The 26786-nt window shown below is 37.7% G+C and overlaps 1 protein-coding gene across 4 annotated transcripts in view; it reads left to right on the top strand.

Moving 5' to 3' along the window:
* Window positions 1-26786, top strand: part of ASTN1 (astrotactin 1) — a 494085-nt gene that overhangs the window by 242865 nt on the left and 224434 nt on the right. For 2 of the 4 annotated variants that reach the window (XM_074222108.1, XM_074222109.1), the window contains exons 3-7: window positions 6790-7183; window positions 11428-11574; window positions 13157-13264; window positions 15327-15476; window positions 17301-17468. In XM_074222108.1, the coding sequence (XP_074078209.1) occupies window positions 6790-7183; window positions 11428-11574; window positions 13157-13264; window positions 15327-15476; window positions 17301-17468 (967 nt within the window). Of the gene's footprint in view, window positions 1-6789; window positions 7184-11400; window positions 11575-13156; window positions 13265-15326; window positions 15477-17300; window positions 17493-26786 lie in introns of all 4 variants that reach the window. The other 2 variants (XM_074222107.1, XM_074222106.1) reach the window with 2 other exon arrangements.

Raw genomic sequence — 26786 nt, 5'->3', positions numbered from 1 at the left:
TTGCTCTGATTGACATAGGGGGATTAATTGGGTAGAAATAGCTATCTTGTCCTTCATTAGGGGTATTACATGAGATGTAAGACATAGCATTACCATTCCAATGTCCAGATTGCATAAATCTACTCTTCTAATTCTGTTATTATTGTAATGGGATAAAACTTGTTATTTAGCATATAGTGATTGATGTATGATCTCTCTGAGGGTACTGATATTCCTTACATTATCAAAGGCATTGGTAAAATTCCTCCATTGGTCCTGAATTGCTTGTGAAACATGGCAGACCCTGGCACAGAACTGCCCATCGTGGTATACCCACATCAAAAAAGCACCATGTTCTTTGAACAAAGCAGAATTGCAGTAGTTCTAAAGAAAAGTGAGATGTGCAAATTTAGAGACATCTTCATTCCAAATATTCATCTATGCTTCTTGTTCTTAACCTTCAGTTGAACCTTCCAAGCTCATATTGGTCTGATCAGGCATAGTCAGACTTATCATACCTTGACTTGACAAAATTATGTTATTTTTGTACTTTTTGAGTGTGGACATCAACCAACCAGCCCCAGAAGAAGAGCTTTGATTCTCTCTAATCCTTTATTCTCCAGATTTCATATCATTTGATTAATTTCATGGTTGCCAACCTGGAATCAGTTCAGATAAGTACCTTCTTGCCCCAATCCCTCAAGGTTCTCTCTTATGCTAGTCATACATTGTGAAGCTTTACCTATTATACTAAGGACTTCTAGGAAGTTTCTCCAAGACAGATGCCACTTGGACCTTGCCCCTCTCCCAGGCCAATCAAACCCCAACTTTCCTATATTTTAGATGAAAACTAGCCTAACCCATGTTTAGGGCAGAGAGAGAGATAGAGTACTACTAGATAGTAATTCCATTACAAACTGCATACAAACATCTGACATAGGGTTTAAGGCCAAGTCCTTTTGACGCTTAAGACTAATAGATTATATATTACACCAAACTATGCATATGGCCTTGCCCTGGCATGGAATGCTGCCTAGTAGAATAGGAAGAACACTGACTTTAGGCTTAGAGTACCTGGCACTGAATTCTGGTTCTGTTCTTCATTAGCAACATGACCCGGGACAAGTCATTTCACCTGCTTTTGTTTCCTCTGTGAAGTAAGGATATTGAACTGGATATTCTTGGAAGTCCTTTATAACTCTAGAGTAAGTGAATAGGTCATTGAACATGGAATCAGGAAGACCTGAGTCCAAATGGTGCCTCAGGCATTTAATGGTTATATGACTGTGAGTAAATCACAACCTTGTCAGCTTCAGTAGTCTCATCTGTAAAACAGGGATCAGAATAATAGCATCTACTCCATAGGGTTATTGGGAAAGTTATATGAAATAAATTTATATGTTAGATATTAATGATATGGATATTAATAATAACAATAACCAGCAATAAAAAGAATAATGGCAAAGGGTGTCTTTCTCTTTGGGCAGATTCTTCATCTCTAAGATGAAAGCTTATGATGAATACTTGCATACCAGAGAGATCTGATGATTATTCCTCCTCTCCTTTCTCTTTTGACTGAACAAATAAGAATCATTGCTTTAAAAACTGTATCAAAGTTGCACCCATATGGTATCAGGGCTAGCATTTACAGAATGTTTTATGGTCTGCAAACCACTTTGCACGTATTATTTCAATTGATGTTCACAATAACCTTGTGATGCAGGAATGATCCTGGGAGATGTGTACTACTGTTATCATCATTTTACAGAAGAGGAAAATGAGGCAAAGATTAAGTGATTTATCCAAGGTCATATAGGTGATATATGTCTGAGGTTGAATTTGAACTCAGGGCTTCCTTACTCCACATTGAGTATGTACTGTACCACTTAGCTGTCACAGTCCTTCTTAGTGCTTGCAATCCATGTCAGCAAGGATTGGTACAGAGTAGGTGCTCGCATGACTCATGGTGCCTTGGACTGCATAGGTTTTTCATAAGTTCAACTTATAAATACACTTGGATCATGAAATTTTATTTTTTTAAAAATTGGAGCTATGCTTAGAAAAGCCCCTTTTGAGGCAGTCCATTGAGGTGGTTGGGCCAACATTTGGGTCCACTGATGTAGTTCTGTTGTCCTCACAATAGGGTGCTTGTTCACTGCATCTCCAAGTCACATGCTCATAGGATTAGTCAAACCTGGCAGGCTCTGGGAATCAGTGTGGAGTGGTTTTGAGGAAGCCTGAAGGGGGATGCCAGTCAATTCAATCCAATTTTTCAATGCAGTGTGGAACCTGATAGCAAATGAAACTTCAAAAACTAAGGAAGCATATCCCTGATTCAGAGCAAGGAAGTCTGATTTCATATGGCTGTACTGGGACTCTCCGCTAAACTCCTGAGCTCATTTTGGAGCAACTTGTTACTAGAAAGCAGCAACCATTTGGAGAGAATTCAGAGGAAGACAACAAAGCTGACTAGCAGCAAAGACAGCTGATTTATGGAAACAAGATTAGGAGAGCCAAAAACATTGCCTGAGCCAGACAATGAGTATCCAAATGTCCTGTCAGTTCTGAGATTTGGAAAGTATCATCCGGTCCAGTCAAGTCAATAAGTATTTATGAAAAGCCTACTATGTCCCAACCACTGAACTAACCTCTGGAGAAACAAAGGCAAAGTAACATCAGTCACTGTTCTCAAGGAGTTCCCAGTCCAATTTCATTCCTTAGTGAATTCCCAAGTGAAAACTAGAGGTCAGAGCTGTATAAATTGAACAAGGAAAAATTTAAGATGAGCCTGGGGATATCCAGCCCCATTAAACAATACGTCATTTTGGCTGAGATTTATTCATACAGTGGATCAAACCAAGTATGTTTGGTGATATAGAATGAGCCTGTTTCTCCCTCTAACAGAAAGAACTTACAGTGTGGATAGTTCACCTTATTCCCTGACTTCAGGTTTTTATACTTTTATGTGTATCTGAGTGTGTTTAATAAAAGAAAACCCATTGTTCATTGAAGATGGTCCTAAGCATATTCTATCAGTGACATGCTTTTTGAGCTGTGACATATCTTGTCTCTTTGAGGTAAAAGGTTTGTGTTTATGTTTATGTGTGTGTGTGTGTGTGTGTGTGTGTGTGTGTGTGTGTGTATGTGTGTGTGTATGTGTGTGTTCTGTGTATACAGGAAAACTCTGATTCCTAACCTGCGATCCAGTGAACATTTTTTCTTTAAAATTTATATAATTTTATTTCAATAGAATCGGTTATAGTATTAAACTTGTGCTTTTCATTTTATATTTAAAAACATTAATCTGAGAAAAGTTTGCTAGGCTTCACTAAGTCAGGTCACCCAAAGGAGTCTATGACCCAAAAAAGGTTAAGATCCTCAGTTTATGATGTCATTAGCACTCTCTTGTGGAATTATGATATGATTGACTGGACTTAGAGATACTGCCCTTAGCAGAGGTTTTTTGGTAAAATTTTTTAGTTGATTTTTCTCCGGAGTGAGGTTGACTTGTTCATACATGATGGAACCTTTAACCTTGAGTGAAAAATCCTGAAAGTCAGGACAGTTGGAAAGGATTTTTGAGGGGTCATCAGTTTCTCCTGTTTTGACAAGAGGAGTATAGTAGAGACATCCCTGACCTAAATCACAAAGGTATGGGTTTGAGTCCTGGTTTAGACACAGTATTTTGTTGACTGTGAACAAGGTTCTTGACCAGAGCCTCTAGATCCTCATTAGTAAGATAGGGGGGATTGAATCAGTTGATCCCATATAATTAGTCTCTTTTAGCTCTTCTGTGAGAAGGAAAAGAATAAACATTTACTCAATACCTACTGTAAGAAAGGCATGGTACTAAGAAATTTATAAATTTTGTCTTCTTTGATCCTCACAACCTCCTTGGTAAGCCATTATTTTACAGTTGAGGAAACTGAGACACATATAGCAGTAGTTACTAAGTACCTTAGAATTTCAGGCAACTGTATCACCTAGCTACCCTCACTGCAGTATAGTGAAGTCAAAAGAGTTGAATTTAAATTTTAATCTTTGCTCTGTCATTTAATTACCTTTGTGCCATTGGGAAAAAAAAAATCTGATTTCACTGGGCCTCAATTTTTCTAGCTGTAAAATAAAAATATTGGATTGTGTGACCCCTTTATCTACAATCCTATGATCTTATTAAATGCTAACTATTTACAACATGTGGTGATAATTGCTGGATATAGAAAGCAAGTAAGATATCTTGAGGATAAGGTTCAATTCTTTTTTGTCTTTGAATTGCCAATCTAACATAATAAGTGGACATTTAATCAATCTTGACAGAGATAAAATGATGGAAAATGGTTCTATGCCTGTCCTCAAGAAACTCTTACTCTAAAAGGGTAGATAAAAAAGAAATATGGCAATATAAGCCACTCCCAACAGATGGTGATTTTGTTGTATTTCTGTAGCTCTCTAGTGAAGATGATCCATCTCTATTCCAATGTCTAAAACCTCTCATGGTCAAATCATTTTTCCTTCTTTGTAAACTGAAAACCTCCTGTTGCAGTTGTAGATTGAGGAAAAAGTAGGGAAACTAAATGAAATTCAGCAAGAAAACAAGTTCCTGAAGTAGTTTTCAAAAATCAGAGCTCAGTAGTAGAAATGTAACAGCTCAAGGTATGTTGAGAATTTTTCAAAGTCTAGTTTAGTGGGAATAACATTGAGATAGAATTTAAGGGAATGGGGCTGGCCCTGTGTCTATGACTGACAAATCATCTAATGTGACCTGTCACTTTGGATCTGATTCAATTGCTTCCTGTCTTTGTGCCTTTGTCCCCTTCTTCTAAAATGGGTTTGAAACTAAACTTTGTTCTTCTTTGCTGCACAGTGATATTGTAAGGCAAGATAAATGGGGAGGCTTGTGGGGAAAAGAGCTTTGTAAATTCAAGGCATAATTATTATGAAACTGGAAAAAGCCCCCTTAATACATTTGAGGGGAATAATCTCCTGGCTCACAGTGGGTGGACTAGCTAAGAATTAATAGGGTTTTTCATCTACAGTCTGTATGATGTGCTGGCATTGATTGAAGTCCAAGGTCAAGAACTAAACCTTGTGGCCCATCCCAGCCTAATGAAGCAGGCTGGGAATAATATTGACCAAAATAAAGGAAGGGAATACAGATTGCAGAAGGTAAGATTTATGCCTGCCTAATACTCCACTGTAATGGGCTTACAAGGCCATTACTCCAAACCTGGCTGTGGATAGATGTCAGAGGTGACAGTTCAGCCTTAACACAATGCTACATCCCTGCACTGGCAGACTACAGTGGTATTCACTTTTAGCTAGCATGTGAGGTAATAGTCACTGAGATAGAGGAGAACCAGAGCTAAAAAGCTCTAGCCTCTGTCAAAAATAGGGAAGTAAAAGGCAGATATTATGATTTTTTACTGTGTGATTCAGAGAGGATTATCCTGAGAAAGCCACAATTTACCAATGAAAAGATTTGAACCCTCTGTTCTCTCCTCATTTGGGGGTTCCCAGTTCCCAGATTTCCCCTGTTGTAGATGATAGGATCTACAATTGGCCATAGACCCCTACCCCTTATTTTACAATTGAGTAAACTGACTTGCCTAGGGCATCACAAGAAATAAGCATTTCAGGTGGCATTTGAACTGGGATCCTTTGTCTCCAGAGTTCACAACATTTTCATCTGGACAAACTGATACTGCCATTTGTCGACCTTTTCTGATATTAGTGCCTAGATGAACAAGAAGATGAGAGATTGAAATTGGAAGGGAATAATAGAATGGAACAAGAAGAAACTAGATGTCATAGTGGATAAAATACTGGACCTGGAATCAGGAAGAGCCAGGTTTGAATTCTACCTCAGATGCTTATTACCTGTGTGACCCTGGAAAGTCATTCAAACTCTCTGAACCTCACTTCCCTCATTTATAAGATGAGGCGTTTTGACTCAAAGACCTCAAATGTTCCTACAGTTTTAAATTAGTGATTCCATGTTGTCTTGCTTTTTTTCCCTTTTCCAAATGGTCAAAAACCATCCCACCAACTTTAAAGTAGATATTCCATTAAAGAATTAGAACTCTTGGCCAAATACAATACAGTGATTCCTAAGCTATCTCTTAATCACTGTAGCATCTACTATCTGCCAAATACTGTTCTAAATTCTTTAAAAATATTATCTCACTTCATAACGACCCTTGGAGATAAGGTGCTATAATTATTCCCATTTTACAGGTGAGGAAATTGAGGCAGACAGGTTAAATGACTTACCCAGGGTCACACAGCTTAGTAAGTATCTGAGGCCAGATTTGAACATAATTTGACTTAGACCTGAAATCTTCCTGATTCTAGGCCTGGTGCTCTATTCTCTGCACTACTCAATTGTTTAAGAGTTAAGAAAACTTAGATTCTAATTCTGTTTTGGGCATTTATTAACTAAATAACACCCCTATAATGACTTAACTTCCATGGACCTGGTTCCATATCTGGAAAACAAAAAATGTTGAACTTGAGCTCACATATTCCTTCTAGGTCTAGACCCAAGATCCTAAGACACTACTTTATAGAATGATGCACAAGTCATCCACCCTACTTTTCTTTCAAGCATTAATTATAGCTATTTGTTTCTTGCTGTTGAGCTATGCATGCAGCCGGCACTGGATATATGCTTATTAAAAAAGTGAATGAGTGAATGTTGAATTTTGGTGGTTGAAATATTAATGTTTTTGAATTAATTCTCTTTGGGATGGCCAGATTGTGAGCCCTCCTTTGGCCTTGACCTCCTAGCTGTCTGTTTTCTTCTTTTCTCAGGGGGGCATGATTGCTCTGCTGCTCTCCATCCTGTGTCTAGTAATGATCCTTTATACCCGGCGACGCTGGTGTAAGAGGCGACGGGTGCCTCAACCTCAGAAGAGTGCCAGTGCAGAGGCAGCTAATGAGATCCACTACATCCCGTCAGTTCTAATTGGTGGTCATGGTCGTGAAAGTCTGAGGAATGCTCGGGTGCAGGGCCACAATTCAAGTGGCACTCTGAGCATTCGAGAGACCCCCATTCTGGATGGCTATGAGTATGACATCACAGACTTGAGGCATCACCTGCAGCGGGAATGCATGAATGGTGGGGAAGACTTTGCCAGTCAGGTGACTCGGACACTGGACTCACTCCAGGGCTGCAATGAGAAGTCTGGGATGGACCTCACACCAGGTGAGAAGGAGAAAATGGTTCTTGGTCTCTCTGGGGCTCCCTGAGGCTTTCTAGATTTAGCCTACTGGAGCTGGGGGAGGGTGCACGCTTCCCCATTCCAGGCAGTGATTTCCATAAATGGTTGTCTATCTGGTTATCTGTCTCAGTGTCTCCTTGCCATTGGGGAAGCAGAGTAACTCGCTTGCAATGATGTTGAGAATTGTTCCTGGATCAAAAATGCGGACAAAGAAACTCCGGAGAGAATCAACATTAAACACAAAAGTTTCTTCAAACCTTTTTCAAATGGGTCATACATCTGGCTAAGAAACAAAGAGGCAGAAAAATAACTGTATATGTGTTGGTTTGAAATATAGCCATATAGAATGAATGTATCTTTGTTATCCTTCATGAATGAAAATGACTCTTGTAAGTCCAACTTGAGTAGTCCCTCCTTAGGAAGTCTTTCTTGCTGTTCCCAGATATCCCCAAATCACTCAGGTATTCCTGGTGGATTTGTACTGTCCACTTATCTCAGTCTACCTTGTCTTAGAGATGTGGTGATATATCTCATCTCCCTATTAGATTACCATGCTCTTATGGGCAGGGATTGTATCATTTTAACCCCAGCATGAATACAATGTGTTACACAGTACACTTAATAAATATTTACTACATTTATAGCACTCTTTTTCTTTTTCCATCTTGCATTCTCCTTTGTATCATATTTATTTGTATGTATGTATGTCATATCTGCCCCTACTAGATTATAAGTCCCTTGTGGACAAGGACTATGTCATTTTTCATCGTTGCATCCCTAACACCTTGTTCATATCAGACATCTAATAAATATTTGTTGAATTGAAATGGTTTGTTGAATTTGAATTTGAACAACATTTTCTGTCATATTACTAGCCACTATCTTAAGACTTTATCTCAGAAAAATCAGGAAAAAATTCCTGAAAGAGTTAATGGATTAAGTTGCCTCAGAAAGAAGTGCATTTTCCATCATCAGAAATCTTCCTGCAGAAGCTAATTGACCTCTTGTTGAATACGAGATAGGAGGGATTTCTGATCAAGTTCAGGTTTGACTCAATGACCTCTGAGGTCCCTTCCAACTCTCGGCTTCTGTTTTATACAAATTGCAAAAGCTTCTCTTGTGCCATTCGCATATCCTCTTATCCCATTATCTGTGACCTAAGGGGCATTGTTTCTCTATAGGAAAAATAATGAGTTAAAGGTATCAGCTTGACACATGCCAAACATTTTTCTTTTGTGGAGCTACTGGATAACTGAAGCTTAGAAATAAATTGTTTGGGATATGATGAGGCTCAAAGAATGCAAAAAGATGCCCTGAAAGGAGCAGATTTTACTTTTCCCTTCCTTTCCTACCCACTTTATTTTATTTTATCCATAGCTCTTGGGCACCTCCAGAAACCATAAATTCCCGGCAAGTCAATTCCTAGGACAATAAGCCTCAAAGGACTGTCTAGATTTTCTGTTAGGGAAGCTACTAAGAATTTTTCACTTTACATGCTCCTCTGCTGTATTTCCTTATTGTTTTATGTATGTAGATCTTTTTTCCCTAGGAAAATCTTCTTTTCCTTCTAAAATCCCCATTAGATTTTAATTTTAAAAAGTTCAGTGAAGGTAGAGAGTATGTCTCATATGTTTTCTGTATTCAGGTGCCTACCACAGTACTGTGTATAGGAGTAATGTAACAATGATGATAACTCACATAGCATTCTGAGGATTACAAATAATAAGAATATTTTTCCTTTATTTTCAAAGAAGACCATGACATCAGGGAGGTGATGCCATGACAAACAGGTGAATTGGATTTGAGAGAGAGGGTGCCATGCTAAGTCACCAGCCTCACTCTCTCTTCCAGAGTCATCTGGGTCTAATGACCAGATATGGGTCAGGATGACTGGAGATGGCCCTGCATGCGAGGCAATCAAGATTAAATGACTTGCCCAAGGTCATACAGCTAATGTCTGAGGCTAAATTTGAACTCATGTCCTTCTGACTTCAGGGCTAGTGCTCTACCCACTGGGCCAGCTAGCTGCCATTGAGGATTACAAAGCACTGTGAGTTAGGTGCTGTTTTATGTACATATTACAAATGGGAAAAACTATGGTTTAGGGTAGCTAAATGACTCATTTTAGGTCAATTAACTAGTAAATGAAATCAAATCAAATATCTTTTAGGATGCTGCATCCATTATGCCACACTAATGAATTTTTGGTTTTAACAAGATCACAGGATTTTAGACAATATCTAAGACAACTTAAAGATGATGAAATTGAGGTCTGGAGATGTTAAGAGATTCTTCCCACTTTAGTAAATAGCTGAGTCAAGATACAAACCCAGGTTTTTTGATGCTATACCTTTCACAGGTCCTTTCTACTATACTGAACTATCCATAATAAATTTTCATTTTATTCATTCCATTTTAAGAGCTTCATTCTCCATTCTTTATGGTGTCCCAGCCCCTGAATCTTATTTTGGTGACCTAATATGGTAGACCACTTTGATGGAGTAGAAGTTCTCCAAAGACCAACTAAGTTAATTGACCTTCGAGCACAGATGCAAGAATGCTCTCTCTATTTCACTTGATGGCCTTTATCACTAAGGAAATGACTCCTAAATTTACCTATCAAGTTCTGTTCTCTGGTTCTCTCTCCCAAGTTCCAGTCCCTAATCACCAATGCCTCTGGTATTTTTTTGAGCTGGATATCCAGTTTTCATTTCAAATGTCCAACATATAAATCATTAATTTACCCCCTAAATCTATCTCTATATTGTGAGGGCACCACCATTCTTCTAGTCTTAGAGGTTCACAACCTCAGTTCTTCATTTTCCCTCACCCCACATATTCAATCACTTTCCAAATCTTTGCATTTCTAATTAAATGTCTCCCACATTCCACCTCTTCTCTCCACTCTCTCTACTTCAAGCCCTCATTATCAATTTCCTAGACGTTTACAATGACCTCCTCATTAGTTTCTTTAACTTATGCCTCTTCCCTTTTCAGTCTATCTTCTGTTAGCTGCCAAAGTAATTTTCCCAAAGTTCAGGTCTGATCATTTCACCAACCATCCCTACCCAATGAACCCTACTGTCTTCTCTTACTTCTGTGATCAATGTGAGCTCCTCTGTTTTGAATTCAGTCATTTACTACCTTTGGAGTCTCATTCTACATTACTTTCCTTTATACTCCATGATCTATCCAAACTGATCTTCTCACTGTTCTTCACATGTGACATTCCATTCTAGTTTTAATGTCTTTTCATCAGTTATCCTCTAATCTTGGAATGTAATTTCTCCTCATATCCCTTCCCTACTTTGAAATTCATTATTTCCTTCAAATTTCAACTGAAGAATCTCCTTCTATATCAGTGATGGGGAACCAAATATAACCTGCTACAGCTTTGGTCATACATTTAAATAAAAAGCTCCTAGATTTACTGAATTTTGAGTCCCACCTGTAGTTGTCTTGACAGAATCAGACAAAAGTCAGTCTGTGGGTTGGACATTTCTTACTCAGGTTCTACCTGAAGCCTTTCTTGATTCCTCTTAGCTACTTATATATCCCCACTACCGTTCACACACACACACACACACACACACACACACACACACACACACAGAGAAACAAATTTATATGTAAACATTCCTTGTTAGGACATAAGCTACTTCAGAGCAGTGATTTTTATTTTTGGTCTTTGTAGCTAGAAGACTTCCTTCTACACTGGGGCCAGGTTGGGTATGGGTAGGGGAAATTGCTTAGTAAATGTTTGCTTTCTGTTCAAGGACTATTCTAGGATCAGTTAGGTTTGGAAAGGATCATGGAATTATGGATTTAGATCTGAAAGGGATGTTCAAGTTCATTGAGTTCAACCCCTTCTTACAGATGAAGAATCTCAGTCCACAACAAGTGACATGATTTGCTCAGAATCACACAAGTATTAAGATTCTGAGTCAAACTCAAACTCAAGCCTTCTAACTCCACATTCAGTGTTCTATCTATTATCCCATCGCTACTTCATCACCAAAATGATTGTCACCAAAGTCACATCAACTCACGGAGAATCCTGCTAAAGTATAGGGTGCTATCTGCATCTGTGGAGTAAGCATCTGCTTTCTCTAAATGTTTTGCATTTAAACAATATCTGACACTACTCTATGGAAGTGAATTTCTTTGCTCTCTTACACTTTTTTGGTTTCTCCCATGAAAGTCGATGCCTTTGATTCTCCTTGCTCAGGAAGTGACAATGCCAAGCTGTCCCTGATGAACAAATACAAAGACAACATCATTGCCACCAGCCCTGTGGATGCCAACCACCAACAGGCAACCCTACTGTCTCATACCTCCAGTAACCAGAGGAAACGGATCAATAATAAATCTCGAGGTATGTTTCAGAGCCCCCAGAGATGAATCTGTTTGTTTGTAGATCTGTCTTTGAGAAAGATTGGTGAGCTTCAAAGTAAGACTGAATGGAGAGAAAGTTATTTTACTCACTAAAACATAATTTTCTTGTATCAACATAGAGAATAACTCACATTTACATAATACTTTAAGGTTGGCCAATTTTTTTTTCTCATAATAAAACTGTGAGGCAGAGTAGTTTATATGGGCATTACTATTTCCAATCTTTAGATAAAGAAACCAAGGATCCTAAATGTTGTGACTTAACTAAGGACATGGGGGGGGGAAGCATTAGAGTGAGAATTTGAGTCCTGGTTTTCTGCTTCTAAATCTAGACCTCTTTATATTTTACCATTTAATAGGAGAGACTTCCTTCCACCTTGCTTAGAGTTATCTTTGAGGTCCATATTGATTGCTTAGAACTATGTTGGTCCCTACTATATGTTAGGAATCACTATCTTTTAGTTCTTATGATAAGACTATATCAAAATGATTGCAATGCTGTGGTGATTCAGAAAAAAACACACTGTATTTGTAACTGTAGATCATGAATTCAATTTCTGGCTTTACAACTTGCTCCCTGTGTGACCTAGGGTATTCATTTTATATCTCTGTAGATTAATTCCCCAATCTGTAAAAATAAGGAGTGTAGATGTTGTCTAAGGTTCTGCCCAGATCTAGAGCTAGGGAATGACAATATAATTAGAAGACAAGATAGTTCCAATCTGTGAGGTTAAAAAAAAAAGAGTTGTTTGGTTCATAAGGTTTTCCTCCCACTGAGATGATTTCATGGTATGATGTCATGTGGGCACTGTTGAAGTCTTTCTCTCTAAATGACAATCAGAGAGACATTATGATGAAAACAGTCTTTCCTGTCCCCATTCCTTTCCAAACAGATGTCATCTTGAGCTGTACCTTCCCATTACTTTGAATTTATTTTGCATATGCTTTACTCTACTTCTGTACTCCATGGCCTAACAAAGAACCTGACAGGACTCATGTTCTGAGCCCCCGTTCTTGTTTCTTTAAGACAACAAGGGTCATGTGGTATGTTGAACTTTCTGCCACATTCATGTAGCTTTGTGCATAACCAAGCAGGGATGTCCTGGAGCTACTGTGTACAACTTTTGACAGCCAATTGTTTAGTTTTCAGTGTGACTACACCTTGAGAATCAGCATATTCTCCAAACCACATCTTGATTTATTGTTTTGTTGATTGTCTAACCTTAAGAAATAAATGGAGTAAAATCAGGTTAAATTTACATGTTTCCTGTGTATATATATATATATATATATATATGTATTTATGAAATATAGTTATCGATATATAGACATATAGATATGAAATACACAATATACATTTTGTTTTTTCCTTTGGAAAACTGGGTATTAAACATTTACCATCATTGTCCTTCCATAGGTCACCCCTGACTGAACACATAGTTGTTCAAAATGAGTTGAGAAAGGAAGGTTAGACAAAGTTTGATGAAATTTTAGACTGGGAACTGGGGGGGATATTTCTTGAACTTCCATTGCATTATTTGATGCATTTCTTTTCATTACAGCTGGATCTGCCTTCTTGAACCCTGAAGGAGATTCTGGCACAGAAGCAGATAATGACCCTCAGCTGACTTTTTACACTGATCCTTCCCGCAGCAGGAGACGGAGCCGAGGTATTAGAGATCTCACTGGGGTGACAAAGGAATATGTAATACCAAGGAGAGTGAGATATGAGATATTTTTATATGACTGTCTCTTGGGATTTGTGTCTATCCTAAGCCATACATTTTATATCCCAAGAGTACAGTCCTGGTAGAGGTGCCTGTCAGCATTGATTATTTCAGGAGTTAGACAACCTCATCCCTACAGTTGTAACTAGGGTGGTGTAATTAGGGCTTTATTCCAAGTCACTGAAATTTAGAGGTGGATTTACAACAGTTAGTTCTTTACCTGTTTCTACACTTCCCAACAAAGTCTTGGATATTTGAAGTTTTTGGTTCTTTGCCATTAGATTATAATGAGTTACCCTTATTCTTGTAGAGGGGTGACACAAAGGCTCCTCCCATAACTACTATTTTGTATACTTCGAGTTCCAAAACTGCTCATTATAGCTCTTTTTTCACTCAATTATCATATAGGCCTCCTCTGCTCCAGTCCTTTGCAGAGGGAAATTTGAATAGCAAGATCAGAAGTAGAGCATCTTCAATCCATATTTTCCTACATGTCTGAGAATGAGACAAAGCCCAGTGTCAAAGTGACATTCTATAGGGAAGGATCTTGAACAAATCATAATGAAATTTTTCTCTACAGGGGGAGAAGATAGTATATCTAGAAACAAAGTCAGATCATTTCTCCTAGAAAATGGTGTGCAAAAAAATCTCAATTGAAAGTATTTCTTGATGAAATAAGTCTATATCTGTCCTTCAGGGAATAGGAGGATTGTTTTATGATTAAACACAAGGGAAAAAAAGTTGATGCTCCATTATACACATACAAATACCTATCAAACAAGGAGTGCTTTAAAAGTTTGCAAATGGATGATGGTGTATGCAACATATGTAGTTCATTTTAATTGTGTGTATTAAATAGCTTTATTGAATAAATATTTGCACAAATATATACATATGTATTTATATACATACATATTTATATCTCTCTATATATCACGTGTAAATCTCAGCCCATTATTGAATTAAATGTTCTCCTTAAGTGTATTTAAACTGCTGCATAAAAAATTCATAATGAGAAATCATGAATGAGCTCAAAGTTCCTTTCAAATATAAAGTTCTCCTAGTAAATAAAGTTAATTATTGGTTTTAATAATTCTATGAGACACTATAGTCAAGGGGAGAATATACCAGGATGTTAAAAAAAAATCTCTGATTTTTGGGTGTGTGTGTGTGTGTGTGTGTGTGTGTGTGTGTGTGTATACACAAATGTGAATATATATTTTATACATTAAAATTAAACATTATATAATATATGTATATGAAAAGATAAATTGAAATGTATTTTATGTTGAGGACACTGGATACACATACAAATTTCTCTAGACATCACCTCCCTGATATCATACAACTTTTTCAAAAATGAAGGACAACATTATTTGCCCAAGTAAGGGATATATCTGTGTTTACTAAAAACAAACAAATAAAAAAAAACCATTTACTTGAGCCTTAGATCAGCCCTTGTGACCTTTTTGTTTTAGGATTTCTGATAAATATCTTCTCTGTCACTTCTGATCCTGGACCACTGGACCTATCAAAGCAATATAGTGTCTCCTTTAGCTTTAGCTTTCAAACCATTTACTAGGATTGACATACTCCTTCTCTCCTTCCCTCCCTCCCTTCCAGCTTAGTTGGATAGAGTTCTGCTACTCTTTGGAACAAAAGTGCTTGGGGCTAGCAGACTGGTTAGATAGAGAATTCTTCCTTTCTGAATCTTTTGGTGCTTTACCTCTATAAAGAATGTAATGTTGGACCCAGAAGCAGTACTGGAGCTGAATATAAGCTTTCTATACCCCTGCTTCCTTCCTAATGTTATTTGAGAAGGAAGAGGTCAGACAGAATGAAGGAGGTAAAGGGATGGCCCCTGCTGCCATGGGCTAAGTGACCTAGGTGTTGACATCTTATGAGTATTGTGGACTAGGAAAGAGAAAAAAAAGGGGGAATCTACAAATCAGGATCGAATCCCTGGACTCAACCATTTGTCACTTTTCTTTTGTCTGGTGTACAGTGGGTTCTCCAAGAAGTCCAGTGAACAAAACCACCTTGACTCTCATCAGCATCACCAGCTGCGTGATTGGCCTTGTTTGCTCATCCCACATGAGCTGTCCACTCATTGTGAAAATCACCTTGCATGTCCCTGAGCACTTGATTGCAGATGGTGAGTCCTTCCTTCTATGTATGAGGCCCTCTCCCTTCCCTACAGACAGAGTCAAGGAGAGGGACAGAAATAAAAAAAAAAGATTATATTCTGCATCAATGACTTTAAGAGACAATCAGGAAGATCTGGGTTCAAATTGTACCACTCACACTTAATAGCTATTTGAGCATGACAAAATAAGTAAACATTTCTGAACCATGGGAAAATTTCTAAGACAGCCAGTTAAAGATATGATTGTAACCAGTATTAGTGGAATTACTTACAAACTAGTAGTTCTTACACTGAAGAAATCATTTTTCTGATTTCTTGATAAATTGGCATATTAATAAGTGTATACCCAAAGATATAGAGGCTTAAGAGAGTCAAAATAAATGGATCCAAGGAAAGTAAGGCAATTAGCCTAAAAGTAACAATAAATCTAAAAAAGGAAACCAATAAATCTAAATGAAATGAAATCAATAGCTTTGTTTCTCTTTTTATTTGGTTTTATTGAACATGTACTTTTAGAGGTTTACTGGGATAATATATTCATGCTACAAGAGGGGAGCAGTTGATTTGGACTAACTGGGCTTGGTTCTGCTTAGTGCAGCTGCATAAACTTACTGATCATTACTACCTCTGTGACCTTGGACAGGTCACTTAACCCATGCTCTAAGCCCTTAGTATCCACTTCTGTAAAATGACTTCATTTGGCTAACAGGTCTCCAATATTGAGGCCCCTGATTGCTTGAGATTTATGATCCAAGTACATTGAACTATGACTTACTCAATGATATACCACCATTGAAATAAAGTAGCCTCGAAAGGGATCAACTTTCAATGAGAGAGATGCCTAAATCTGAGAATATCTTAATTTATTTAAATGCCAAAATATCTCTCTGATCAAAAAAAAATTCTTTCTTTGAAATTGGGAGCCCAGAAGCAGCTAGGTGCTTACAGGGAGTAGAGCAGCAGCCCTGGAGTCAGGAGGACCTGAGTTCAAATGTATCCTGAGATACTTTCTAGCTTTGTGACCTTGGACAAGTCACTTAGCCCAAATTGCCTCCAAGTAAAAAAGTAAAGAGGAATTGGGAACCTCACAAAAGATGGAGACAAATCAGATTGTTAATATGGACTCACAATATTCATGGCCAGTAATGATTATCAACATGTACTTTTCCCCCTCTGGCTACCACCAGTCTCCATACTCACTACCAAAGGAGCTGCCACTGATGACATATTTGTATCTCTTTTTTTGAGGTTTCCATAGTTCCACTGGTAAGTCATTCTGTTCATAAGACCATTAATTTATAGCTGGAATTGACCTTAGAAGTTCTTGAGTACAATCTTCATTTTTACATAATAGGAAACAGACTCATTGGTCACCCAGGTAGAAATGGCAGACCCAGAATTCAAACCCTTGTCTTTTTTGTGAACTCTACATCTGCTACTCTTTCCATTGCATTATCATGTCTTTATACAGACTAAATTGATTTTTCAAAATCTTCTATCAAGAAACCACAAACCAACTCATCTGTCTTATCTCATTCTCAACTGAATTTATTCCCTTTCCTTATCTCTAGCACAATTGCTCAAAACCCACATATAGTTTTCCTTCTATAGGAAATAATGTAGATTAAAGACTATTAGTTATCATTTATTAAAATGCCTAAATTCCTCACACTGCTGTATATACAGTGCAAGCTGACTCAGGTTGCTTGGTTATTTATGTAAAGGTGAGTGGGGGTGACATCAAGATTTGATGTTGATCCTCAGGTAGTCCAGGTCAATCTGAATCTTCAGTGCCTCTTTTGTGTCTTTGTTTTGTTCCACTCTTCCTTATAGGGAGTCGCTTTATCTTACTGGAGGGCAGCCAACTGGATGCCAGTGATTGGCTGAATCCTGCCCAAGTGATACTCTTCTCACAACAGAACTCCAGTGGGCCCTGGGCCATGGACCTTTGTGCTCGGCGGCTCCTGGACCCCTGTGAACATCAGTGCGACCCGGAAACTGGTAGGCAGGAGCACCGGGCAGCGGGTAACTGTCAGAGATGGCATGCCTCTTGTAATCACTCATACTTGGGCCATTATTCCTAACTTTCCCTTACTTCTCCGGGAACCATTCAATATACAAGTTGTTATCAGGGAGCTAAGTCACTAAATAAGTTGCCTGAACATTTAAGATAATATGCTGGCCATGGACTTGGTATAGATAATAGTAGTCATAGACTAGGTATCCATATCATCAAACATATTTGGCATTCAGTTTTTGCAGGTCATCATAAAGTCAACCAGTTTTCAAAAAAAATTACAAATTCAATTCTGTTTAGTGATTCCTGAAGGTGAGAGAAACTAGATATTTGAAGTCACTATCACTTGTTTACGATTTCCAGACCCTTTTTTCCTATGATTAATGCTACTCTCTTTAGTTAATAAGGTAAGATAGAAAGCATGGGTTGAATAGCATATTGTGACCCCAGTCAGCAAGTCACCTTTAGAGGCAAGAGTAAAGTTAAATATGAATCCGTGTCCATTGTCCCAGGAACATAGGGGCATAGATTTAGGATGGGAAGGGGGCATAGAGGTCACTTAGTCCAACCCCTTCATTTTACAAAGGTAATGATAGGCTAAATGAACCATCCATGGTCACATAGAGGGAATTGTGACAAGATTAAGATTTGAATCATGTTCCTTTGTTTTTAAACTGAGCCCCATATCCAGGACACCATTCTGCCTTTCATTTTTTTCCCCATTCACTCATGCGAATTTGTCAGGAAAGGAAGCTTCTGGAGAGGGAAGAACTGGAGAAGAGTAAATATTGTTTTAATTTTCACACAGTAAAGAGAATGAAGTCTACCAACCATGGGCAGTGGATTGATATTGCTTAGCAGAGGATCCATTCATGTAGTAAGTGTTTAATAAATCCTAGTCAACTGACTAGGACACCAAAAACAAAGGTTTATTAAATAATAAGTTTCTTATTGAAATACATTTAATACATTTTGAAAGCAGCCAACTGACAGTCAATAAATATTTATTAAGAAATATTTATTAGGAACTTACGCATCAGGCAGTGTGGTAAGCATTAAGAATACAAATACCAAAAAATAAAAAAAGGCAGTCTTGCCCTCAAAGAGCTTACAATTTAAAGGGACAAGAGGACACACAAAAAGAAGCTGAAAAGGTAGAGTGGAGAAGTTGACAGGGTGCCTGGACCATGTAGGCATGATGGAGATGGCTAAAGAAGTTCAGATGAGTATGGCCTGATGAGAAATGAGGAGAAGGTATGCTAATCTTCATCTTTAGATTGAGGTATTATGGCTCTTTCCTCCAATCAGAGGTCGGGATATTCCCTGACATGTTAATGCTTCCTTTCTTTGAAATTTTCTTTCTTTTGACTGATTTGTTCCAAAACTCTAGAACATTTAAAATGTTATTTTGTATTTTTCCCAGTTCCATGTAAAAACAATTTTAATATTCATTATCAACATGTTGATAGACTATAAATATAATTCTAATCTAACATGTATATTTATATATTTGTATACCTATATATGTGTATATCTATAGCTATAGCTATATCATCTATATCTATATCATCTATATCTATATCTAATTTATCTCTATCTCTATCACTATCTATATCTATATATCTATCTATATCTAAATGGATGGTTGGTGAATATATAGACAAGAAAGCAGTTACCACAAAAAAGTCAGTATAATTTTATCAAGGATAAATCATACCAGATAAACAATTTCCTTTTTGATGATGATGATACTTAACATTTAAATTATACTTTAAAGTTTGTAAAGCATCTGACAAACATTTTACCATTTTATTCTCATGGAAACCTTGCAAGTTAGGTTCTACTCTTATCCTTATTTATAGATAAGGAACCTAATATTGGAAGAATTGATGAATGGAAGAAATGAATTGATCTGGGGCGGCTAGGTGGTGCAGTGGATAAAGCACCGGCTCTGGAGTCAGGAGTACTTGAGTTCAAATCCAGCCTCAGACACTTAATAATTACCTAGCTGTGTGGCCTTGGGCAAGCCGCTTAACCCCACTGCCTTGCAAAAAAAAAAGAAATGAATTGATCTTGGTCACACAACTAATAAATGAGATCAGATTCAAAGAGTATCTAAGTTCCAGTCTAGGATGCTATCCATTGCACTATATAACTGTCTTTTTGAGGAAATTATTTGATTTAACAGATCAGGATTTGTTTAAATTTTGGCAAAACCTTTGGCAAAGTTTTACTCTCCTAACTCACCCTGTGTGTGTCTGTGTGTGTATGTATGTCCTGGGCATCTCTTTTGAAGAAGAATGTGTCTAAGTTGGGGTTTGTCCAAAGGACACTTAGCAGGATTAGGAAGCGCCTTGAGTTTATGCTATATGAGGATTGGCTAAAGCCCACTGAGCAGTTTTTGCCTGCAAAAGAGAAGACTTTGGAGGAACAAGATCTTTGTGTTCAAACACTTGAAAGACTATCATCTATTGACGAGATTAGACTTTTTGTGCTTGTCCCCAAAAGAGAGAAGAAAGTACAGTGGGTGGAAGTTTCAAATGGATCAATTTTGAATCTATATAAGGAATAACTTACAAATAGGATCTTCCTCACTAGAGATAAGTTATATGGGAGTATTTTTGTTTCAGGCATGGATTGAGGTGAGTTGGTTCTAAGGTAATTGCTAGAACTACCATACTTTGATTCTGTGAGGGCCTTTCCTAAAAAGAGATTGTAGGAAAATGAAAGACTTTTGGGGTATGTATGATTTTGTGACTAGAGAGGTGATGATATTATACAAGGTATACATATTTTGTGTAGTAAATGGCCATCCTCCTCCTCCTCCTCCTCATCATCATCATCATCATCATCACTGACATTTATCTAGTCCTTTAACGTTTGTATATGTGTGAGTACTTGTAAGTATCTATGTGTTCATGTGTGTATATATATATATAGTATATAATCTACTTGATTCTTTTAATTTTGTAATGAATAATTATTAGCATTACCATTTTACCTATGAGGAAATTGAGGATTTAAATGTCCAGGGCCACATTACAAGTATGAGGTAGAATTCAGATTAAGTTTTTGTCCTGACTTGAAATTCAATACTCTAGTCCTCTAAGCACAAAATGTGACTAGTTGCCTATATGATCATTGAAGAGCTATATACTTTTATCAGTATATCTTTTATAATTATCTGAAGATGAATATGTCTATATTTAATCTATTTTTAATGAACCCATTGTAGAGAATCTTGGGCCCCATATGGAGTAAAAAGTACAGCATTTAAAACTTCCGTTTGTGGAACTCAGCTTGCTGATTCTCCCACGCCATCAAGAAAATGCCAGACTAAACAGATGGGTTTTTCATCATGCCCAAAAGTCAGTTTGCATGTTCAGTCTTAGAAACCTGGAGGAAAGTACAGTCCAGAAGTTAAGTCCTTCCCCACCATGTTCCTAGTCCTGTTCATCTGCTCACCTATTATCTATCTCTGACCCCTTTGAATTGATCAGTCTTCCTCTGAAAGAACATCTCTTAGAGAAACTGGAATCCTATTCCAACTAGAGTTAAAAATCAATGAACATTTAGAACTTAGAGATAACCAGAGGTTGGTAAAGGTATAAGGTGTCTTGGATATCATCCAGGCTAAACTTTTCATTTTAAAAATGAAGGAACTTTCTTTCAGAGAAACTTTGACTTTTCCAAGGTCATAGAGCTAGAAGGTAATAGAATCAATTCTATATCATCAGTCTCCTGACTCCTAATCTGGTGTTTCCACCTTAGTATAAAACCCAGGTAAGTACCATCTTCCCTCTTTCTGTATGAACATTCAAGTTTCCACATGATGTCATGGTCACTAGTGAGACCCTCACATCAATACCTTTTTGTAATGTGGAAAATTTCTAATGCTTGTTGAATATGATTTTGAGAAGTCCCTCCCCTGCCAATGATGTCATAGTCTCCTGGCAACTAATGCATTTTCAACCAGAAAAACATAGAGGGAATCTAAAAATAAGGACCCAAACCCAGTAACAGAACTCAGTGGCATTATCACTGTCTATGATAACAGCTGGAAGAGGTGCTATGGAGATTGTTCACACATACATATAAATGTACATCCATATATATATATATATATATATGTATATATATATATGTATATATTTTATATATGCAAGTATGTGTATATTTATATATGTATATGGAAGACCCTTTCTGTCACTTTTCCTAACATGAGATAGATGATGTACTTATCCCATACTACCATCACTAAGAGACTTATATTGCCTCCCACATTCCATCACAGATTCTGTCTCCGTATAGCTTTCAAGTGTTGGAATTGGCTGCAAATCAATCCAACCTTATTTTTTGAAATCTTCTTAGCACTCTTTGGAAATGCCATTGTACTGGGTCATGTGCTTTCCCAGCCAAGCTGAAGTGTGTCTTAGGAATGGTTGAACAGCACCAATACTGGAGAGGAGCAGTCTCTGAGACTATGATCTTTCAGCATTTTTCCTTTCCTAGATCAGCCTAAAATTGAGCAAATATTTACTCATCAGTCTCCAAGATGTCCCAAACAGGGAAGTAAAGGGCAGACTTGCCCTCCCACCATTTTATATGCTAGATAGCACTGAGCACTCATGAAATGACTTACTGAGTCATATAGAGAATCAGGTGCAGACTGAGATCTGAAAACGAGGAAGCTTCTTTCCTATGTCACACTTAAAGCTCCAAATTATGGAATCATCTTATCATACTCCTAAAATTTATGTCTGATGGATTTCTTTGTTCTATAGGTACCTCAAACTTAACCTGTCCAAAAATTCCAGGAAGATGTTGGTTCAAATTCTGCTCTGACATATAATGATTGTGTGATCCTGGACAAGTCATTTAATTTCTCATGTCTCTAGACAACTCTTTACAAATTGCAGGATAGGTGCTAGCCTGCATTCCTAGAGAAAGTTGATCCACCCAAGAGTTCCCTATATCAGTGAAATCACAAATTAATTCTCTCTCCCTATTACTTTCATTAACTCTCTTTCAAACTTTGCCCTTTCTGATGAGGGCCTCCCTACTCAGCCTTAACCCCAAATTCATATTTCTAAATCTTAAGTCTGATCACATCATGTCCTTGCTTAAGGCAGGGCTCCTCACCAGTAGCTCTCCATTGTCTTTAAGATAAAATAGAAACTTTTTTTTACAGTCTTAGTCTTTCAGAACTTGTCTGTGACTCTAGGGTTATGCAACATTACTCTTCCTCCCATGCTCTAAACTCCATCTTCGTATTCCTTTTCCATGGCTTTCTGTTTTCCAAATGTATGGTTCTGCAGAGGTCAACCTTCTACTTTAAATGCTCTTGCTCCTTACGTCTTCTTCTTTTCAAGGCTCAACTCTGTACTGCTCCTTCCAAAGACCATTCTTATTTCTTTCAGTCAATGGTACCCCATTCCCAACCCTTTCCTTTTGCTTTATCTTTATTTATAGCCTACATTTACTTATCTTTGAGCATTTTCTATCATCCCCAATAGAAGGGAAGCTTCTCAAGGGTATTCTTAATGCCTAGATGAAAACTGTTTAATAAACACTTGCTAATCGATTGATTGATGGGTAACTGGGTGGCACAGTGGATAAAGTTAGGAAAACTGATCTTCCTTAGTGCAAATTTGGTCTCAGTCAGTTCCTAGCTGTGCAACCCTAGGCAAATCACTTAACCCCGTGTGTCTCAGTTTCCTCATCTGTAAAATTACTTGAAGGAGAAAATTAAAAACCACTCTAGGACCTTTGTTGAAAAAAACCTTAAACAGGGTCACAAAAAGTCTGACATAACTGAAAAACTACTGAATACCAACAATTGAATCTATTCAATGTTAAATTCCATCCAGGTGACCTGCTAGTGTTTTAATGACTTTTTGGTATATAGAATGACAATGAAAATGACACTAATTCACCAGATATTTACTAGGTGCCTGCTATGTACTCCCTACAAGAGACTCAGAATATAAAGATAGAAATCAAGACAGCCTTCAAATCAATTGTTCCACATGTGTTCTAAATTGGGAATCTAAGTAACTAGAGGCAGAGTTTCTGAACTTTCATTTCCCATTGAAATAGAATTGATAGAGCTTGCAAGTGGCCAATTGCCTTGTGGGAGACATAGTCAATAAATATTTATAAAGAAACATGCCAGGCACTCTGGTAAGTAGGGGGGGATATGAATAATAAGAAAAGACAGACCTTGCCTTCAATCAACTTAGGGAAGAGGACACACAAAAAAGGAACTAAAAAGGTGAGGTAGGGGTAGATGGTAAGGTAGCTGGATCATAGAGGCATGGTAAAGATGAACAAAGACGTCCAGATGAATATAACCAAATAAGAAATGAGGAGAAAAACTATACTGAGCTCCCTTCTTATGTGTGTATAAGCTAGTTTGAAGTTGAATTCCTGATTCAGGATCTTCTCTGTCCATTGTTTGTCTTTCTGACTGTGTGACATCTTGTACTGTTTTAAATCTTCTTCATGAGCTCATACTTTCATAAAGTAGGGAGAGATGGGTGAAATACAGATTAAAGCTATGGATAATTAGCATGCCCCTGGAATGGGTCTTTCCTACTATAGGAGATGTTATAATCAAATTAAGATAATGTTCCCTATAGTGTGTGATTCTTTAAGGCAAATTAACTGTGTTTCATTTGAATGGATCAGGGCTGTTCCGGACCTAAGACTCATAGCATATTTCCATCCCAGTTCAAAAGCATCCTCCACAGTTACAAATTTAAATCTCTCCCAAATCATAACCCTAGCACCCATTTCTAACAGAGCTTGGTTGAACACTGACAGGGACTTAGTGTTTGAAGTCTAAACTAATTTTAGAATATTCACCTAAGATAATCTTTTTCTTCTAGAGTCCCCTTTTCTTTTGCTTTCCATTTTGATTTTAAAACAGGTGGAAAGTTCATATGTAGAGAGACTAGTCATTTCTTGATCATAGCCATTATTCTCAATCTATTCAATATTTAAACTCCTCTGGCATGTGACCAGCTGGGAGGCCTTAGCACCTCTGCTTTTGCACAGATCTTTTACAATGCCTGGTCAAAACAACCCAATCTTGGTCCAGGATGAACAGTCTTTAGGGGAGGAAAATGGTTTTCTAGGACAATTTAAATCTGTACTTCTTAGATCCATCACTCAGCTCTAGATAGACTAATTGCTTTCAGCCTTTTGAAGACTTCCTCTCTAGGTAAAGTACTTCCTCACACATTTTAAATGAATAATTAAAAGACAACAGGACAGAGGGGATTCTTGATTTAGATCAAAGATTTAGAGCTTGAAGGAATGTAAGAGGTCATTGAATTAAAGCTTCTGATATAACTGTTGAGGAAACTGAGGCACAGTGTAATTAAATGATTTGGCCAGGATCACAGCTGATAGAATCTAAAAGAGGATTTGAAACCAAGTCTTCCTTACTTCCTTGTCCAGTCCATTATCTGTTATGCCAATGCTACCTTTTGAAAGTATAGTCATCACTCAAGGCTCTGTTGGTCTTGCTCTGGATTTGACAAATGAAGAAGGTTATTTCAAATGAAATTTGATTTAATGGAAATTTCACACCATTAAGTATGTGGAGGCCCAGATTTAGCTTGTTTCTTTGCCTCTACATCCACAGGATGAGAAAAATGTTAAGGATATTGTGTTGACTAAGAACCCAGAGATACCTATCAAGAGAATCTGGAAGACATCTAGCATGGAAGCCCTATTCTTGCCCATCCATCTCTTGATGGACTCCTACTCTCTGGCAGGACCATTGCCTCTGACTGCCTCTCACAGTTCTGACTCTACCTAGGGTTGGTACTTCTCTGTAGCAGTGACACGTTTCTCCGTTGGATTCCTGTGTACATCACCACAGAGTCGGCGCTTCGTGCGCTCACCACCATCTGTCGCAGCAGATGCAGAGACTGTAACACTTCGAGCTTCGGAGGGCATCCAACACCCTTGTGGGGCCTTTAAAATTCACAGCTAACAATCAAAGCCTGTGCATGCGCGAAACCCCTCTCAAAGTCAAGATTTAGCAGTTGGTTGTCATGGCAACCTTTCCTCTCAACTTCTTTAAAAGTAGGAGTTTGGGTAAACTCGTTTTGATTGGTGGAGGTGGATATTGCCAACAACCCTACCAACCTCTTCCATCAAAGTTGACTTGTGAATAGCGATGAGACCCACCTGAGAGGTTAATCCAAACTATTCCCAAATAGTTTACTGCATATAGAATCAGAAAGACTTGGTTTAGATTTCACTTTAAATATTTACTGTGTAATCTTCTCTGTACAATGGGGACAATTTTGCCTGCGGAAATTACATTCAAGAGGTTGCATTGAGCCTCAAAAGAGACAAGAAATATACATGATTTGCTCTGTCAAGGTCAACTCTTTTCTCATTGTTTTTGTTCTTATGAACATTCATCTTGAAATATTTTTAAAGTACTTCTATGTTTCTTGGCTTTTGAAATTACAGTTTGGAGAGAGAAGTTGCATCTACGTTGTCTTCGCAGCTTGTCCCTGAAGTGAAAATTGTAGACCCCTGATAAGGAGGCAATGCATGTAAAAGCTCTTAGAAAATACTTTATATAGGCACTTTTCAAGATGTGCAAATTATTTCTCTCAGAGCAACCAGGCCAGTTGAAATTATTGTCTCAGCATTTTTTTTTTTTGGCTTTTTGCCAAATAAGGTTACGTGAATTGCCCAAAGTCCCACAGCTAGGTAATTATTAAGTGTCTGATGTTGAATTTGAACTCAGATCCTCCTGACTCTAGGGCCAGTGCTCTATCCACTGCGCCACCTAGCCACCCTGTAAAGAGATTTTGTTTAAAGAAAAAAGAAAGAAAAGAAATATGTGATATTTCACAGCTATGGATGAAGCCTTCCCCCACCCCACCAAAAGAGATGAGGGGTAGGGGATGAAGAGCATTAAAACAATCATAATACATTAGCAACCACAATTATTATATATTAGCAACAAATATTGTAACAATAATATCAGGTACTAGATGAGTCCTCATATAGTTTTTCTTTGCTTGTGGATGAAGACCTCAGTCCAAGAGGAAGAACTCCAGACCTGGAAATTCCCTTCAACAACACAGATTGGAATATATGGAAGGAAGGTGCTATAGGATAGTAGATAGAGAGCCAGTTTTTGAATTGGAAAGAGCAGAGTTCAAATCTTGCCTCAGACTTGTAGTGGAATGAAAAGTCACAACAACTTGGTGCCTTAGGCGACTCTAACAGAAAGCATTGCATTTATTTAAGTTTTTGTTATGATAACC

Source organism: Macrotis lagotis, chromosome 2, assembly GCF_037893015.1.
Source record: "Macrotis lagotis isolate mMagLag1 chromosome 2, bilby.v1.9.chrom.fasta, whole genome shotgun sequence".
Taxonomy (NCBI): Eukaryota; Metazoa; Chordata; class Mammalia; order Peramelemorphia; family Peramelidae; genus Macrotis; species Macrotis lagotis.
The sequence above is the reverse complement of the archived record's forward strand: the minus strand, read 5'-3'. Positions and strand labels throughout refer to the sequence as shown.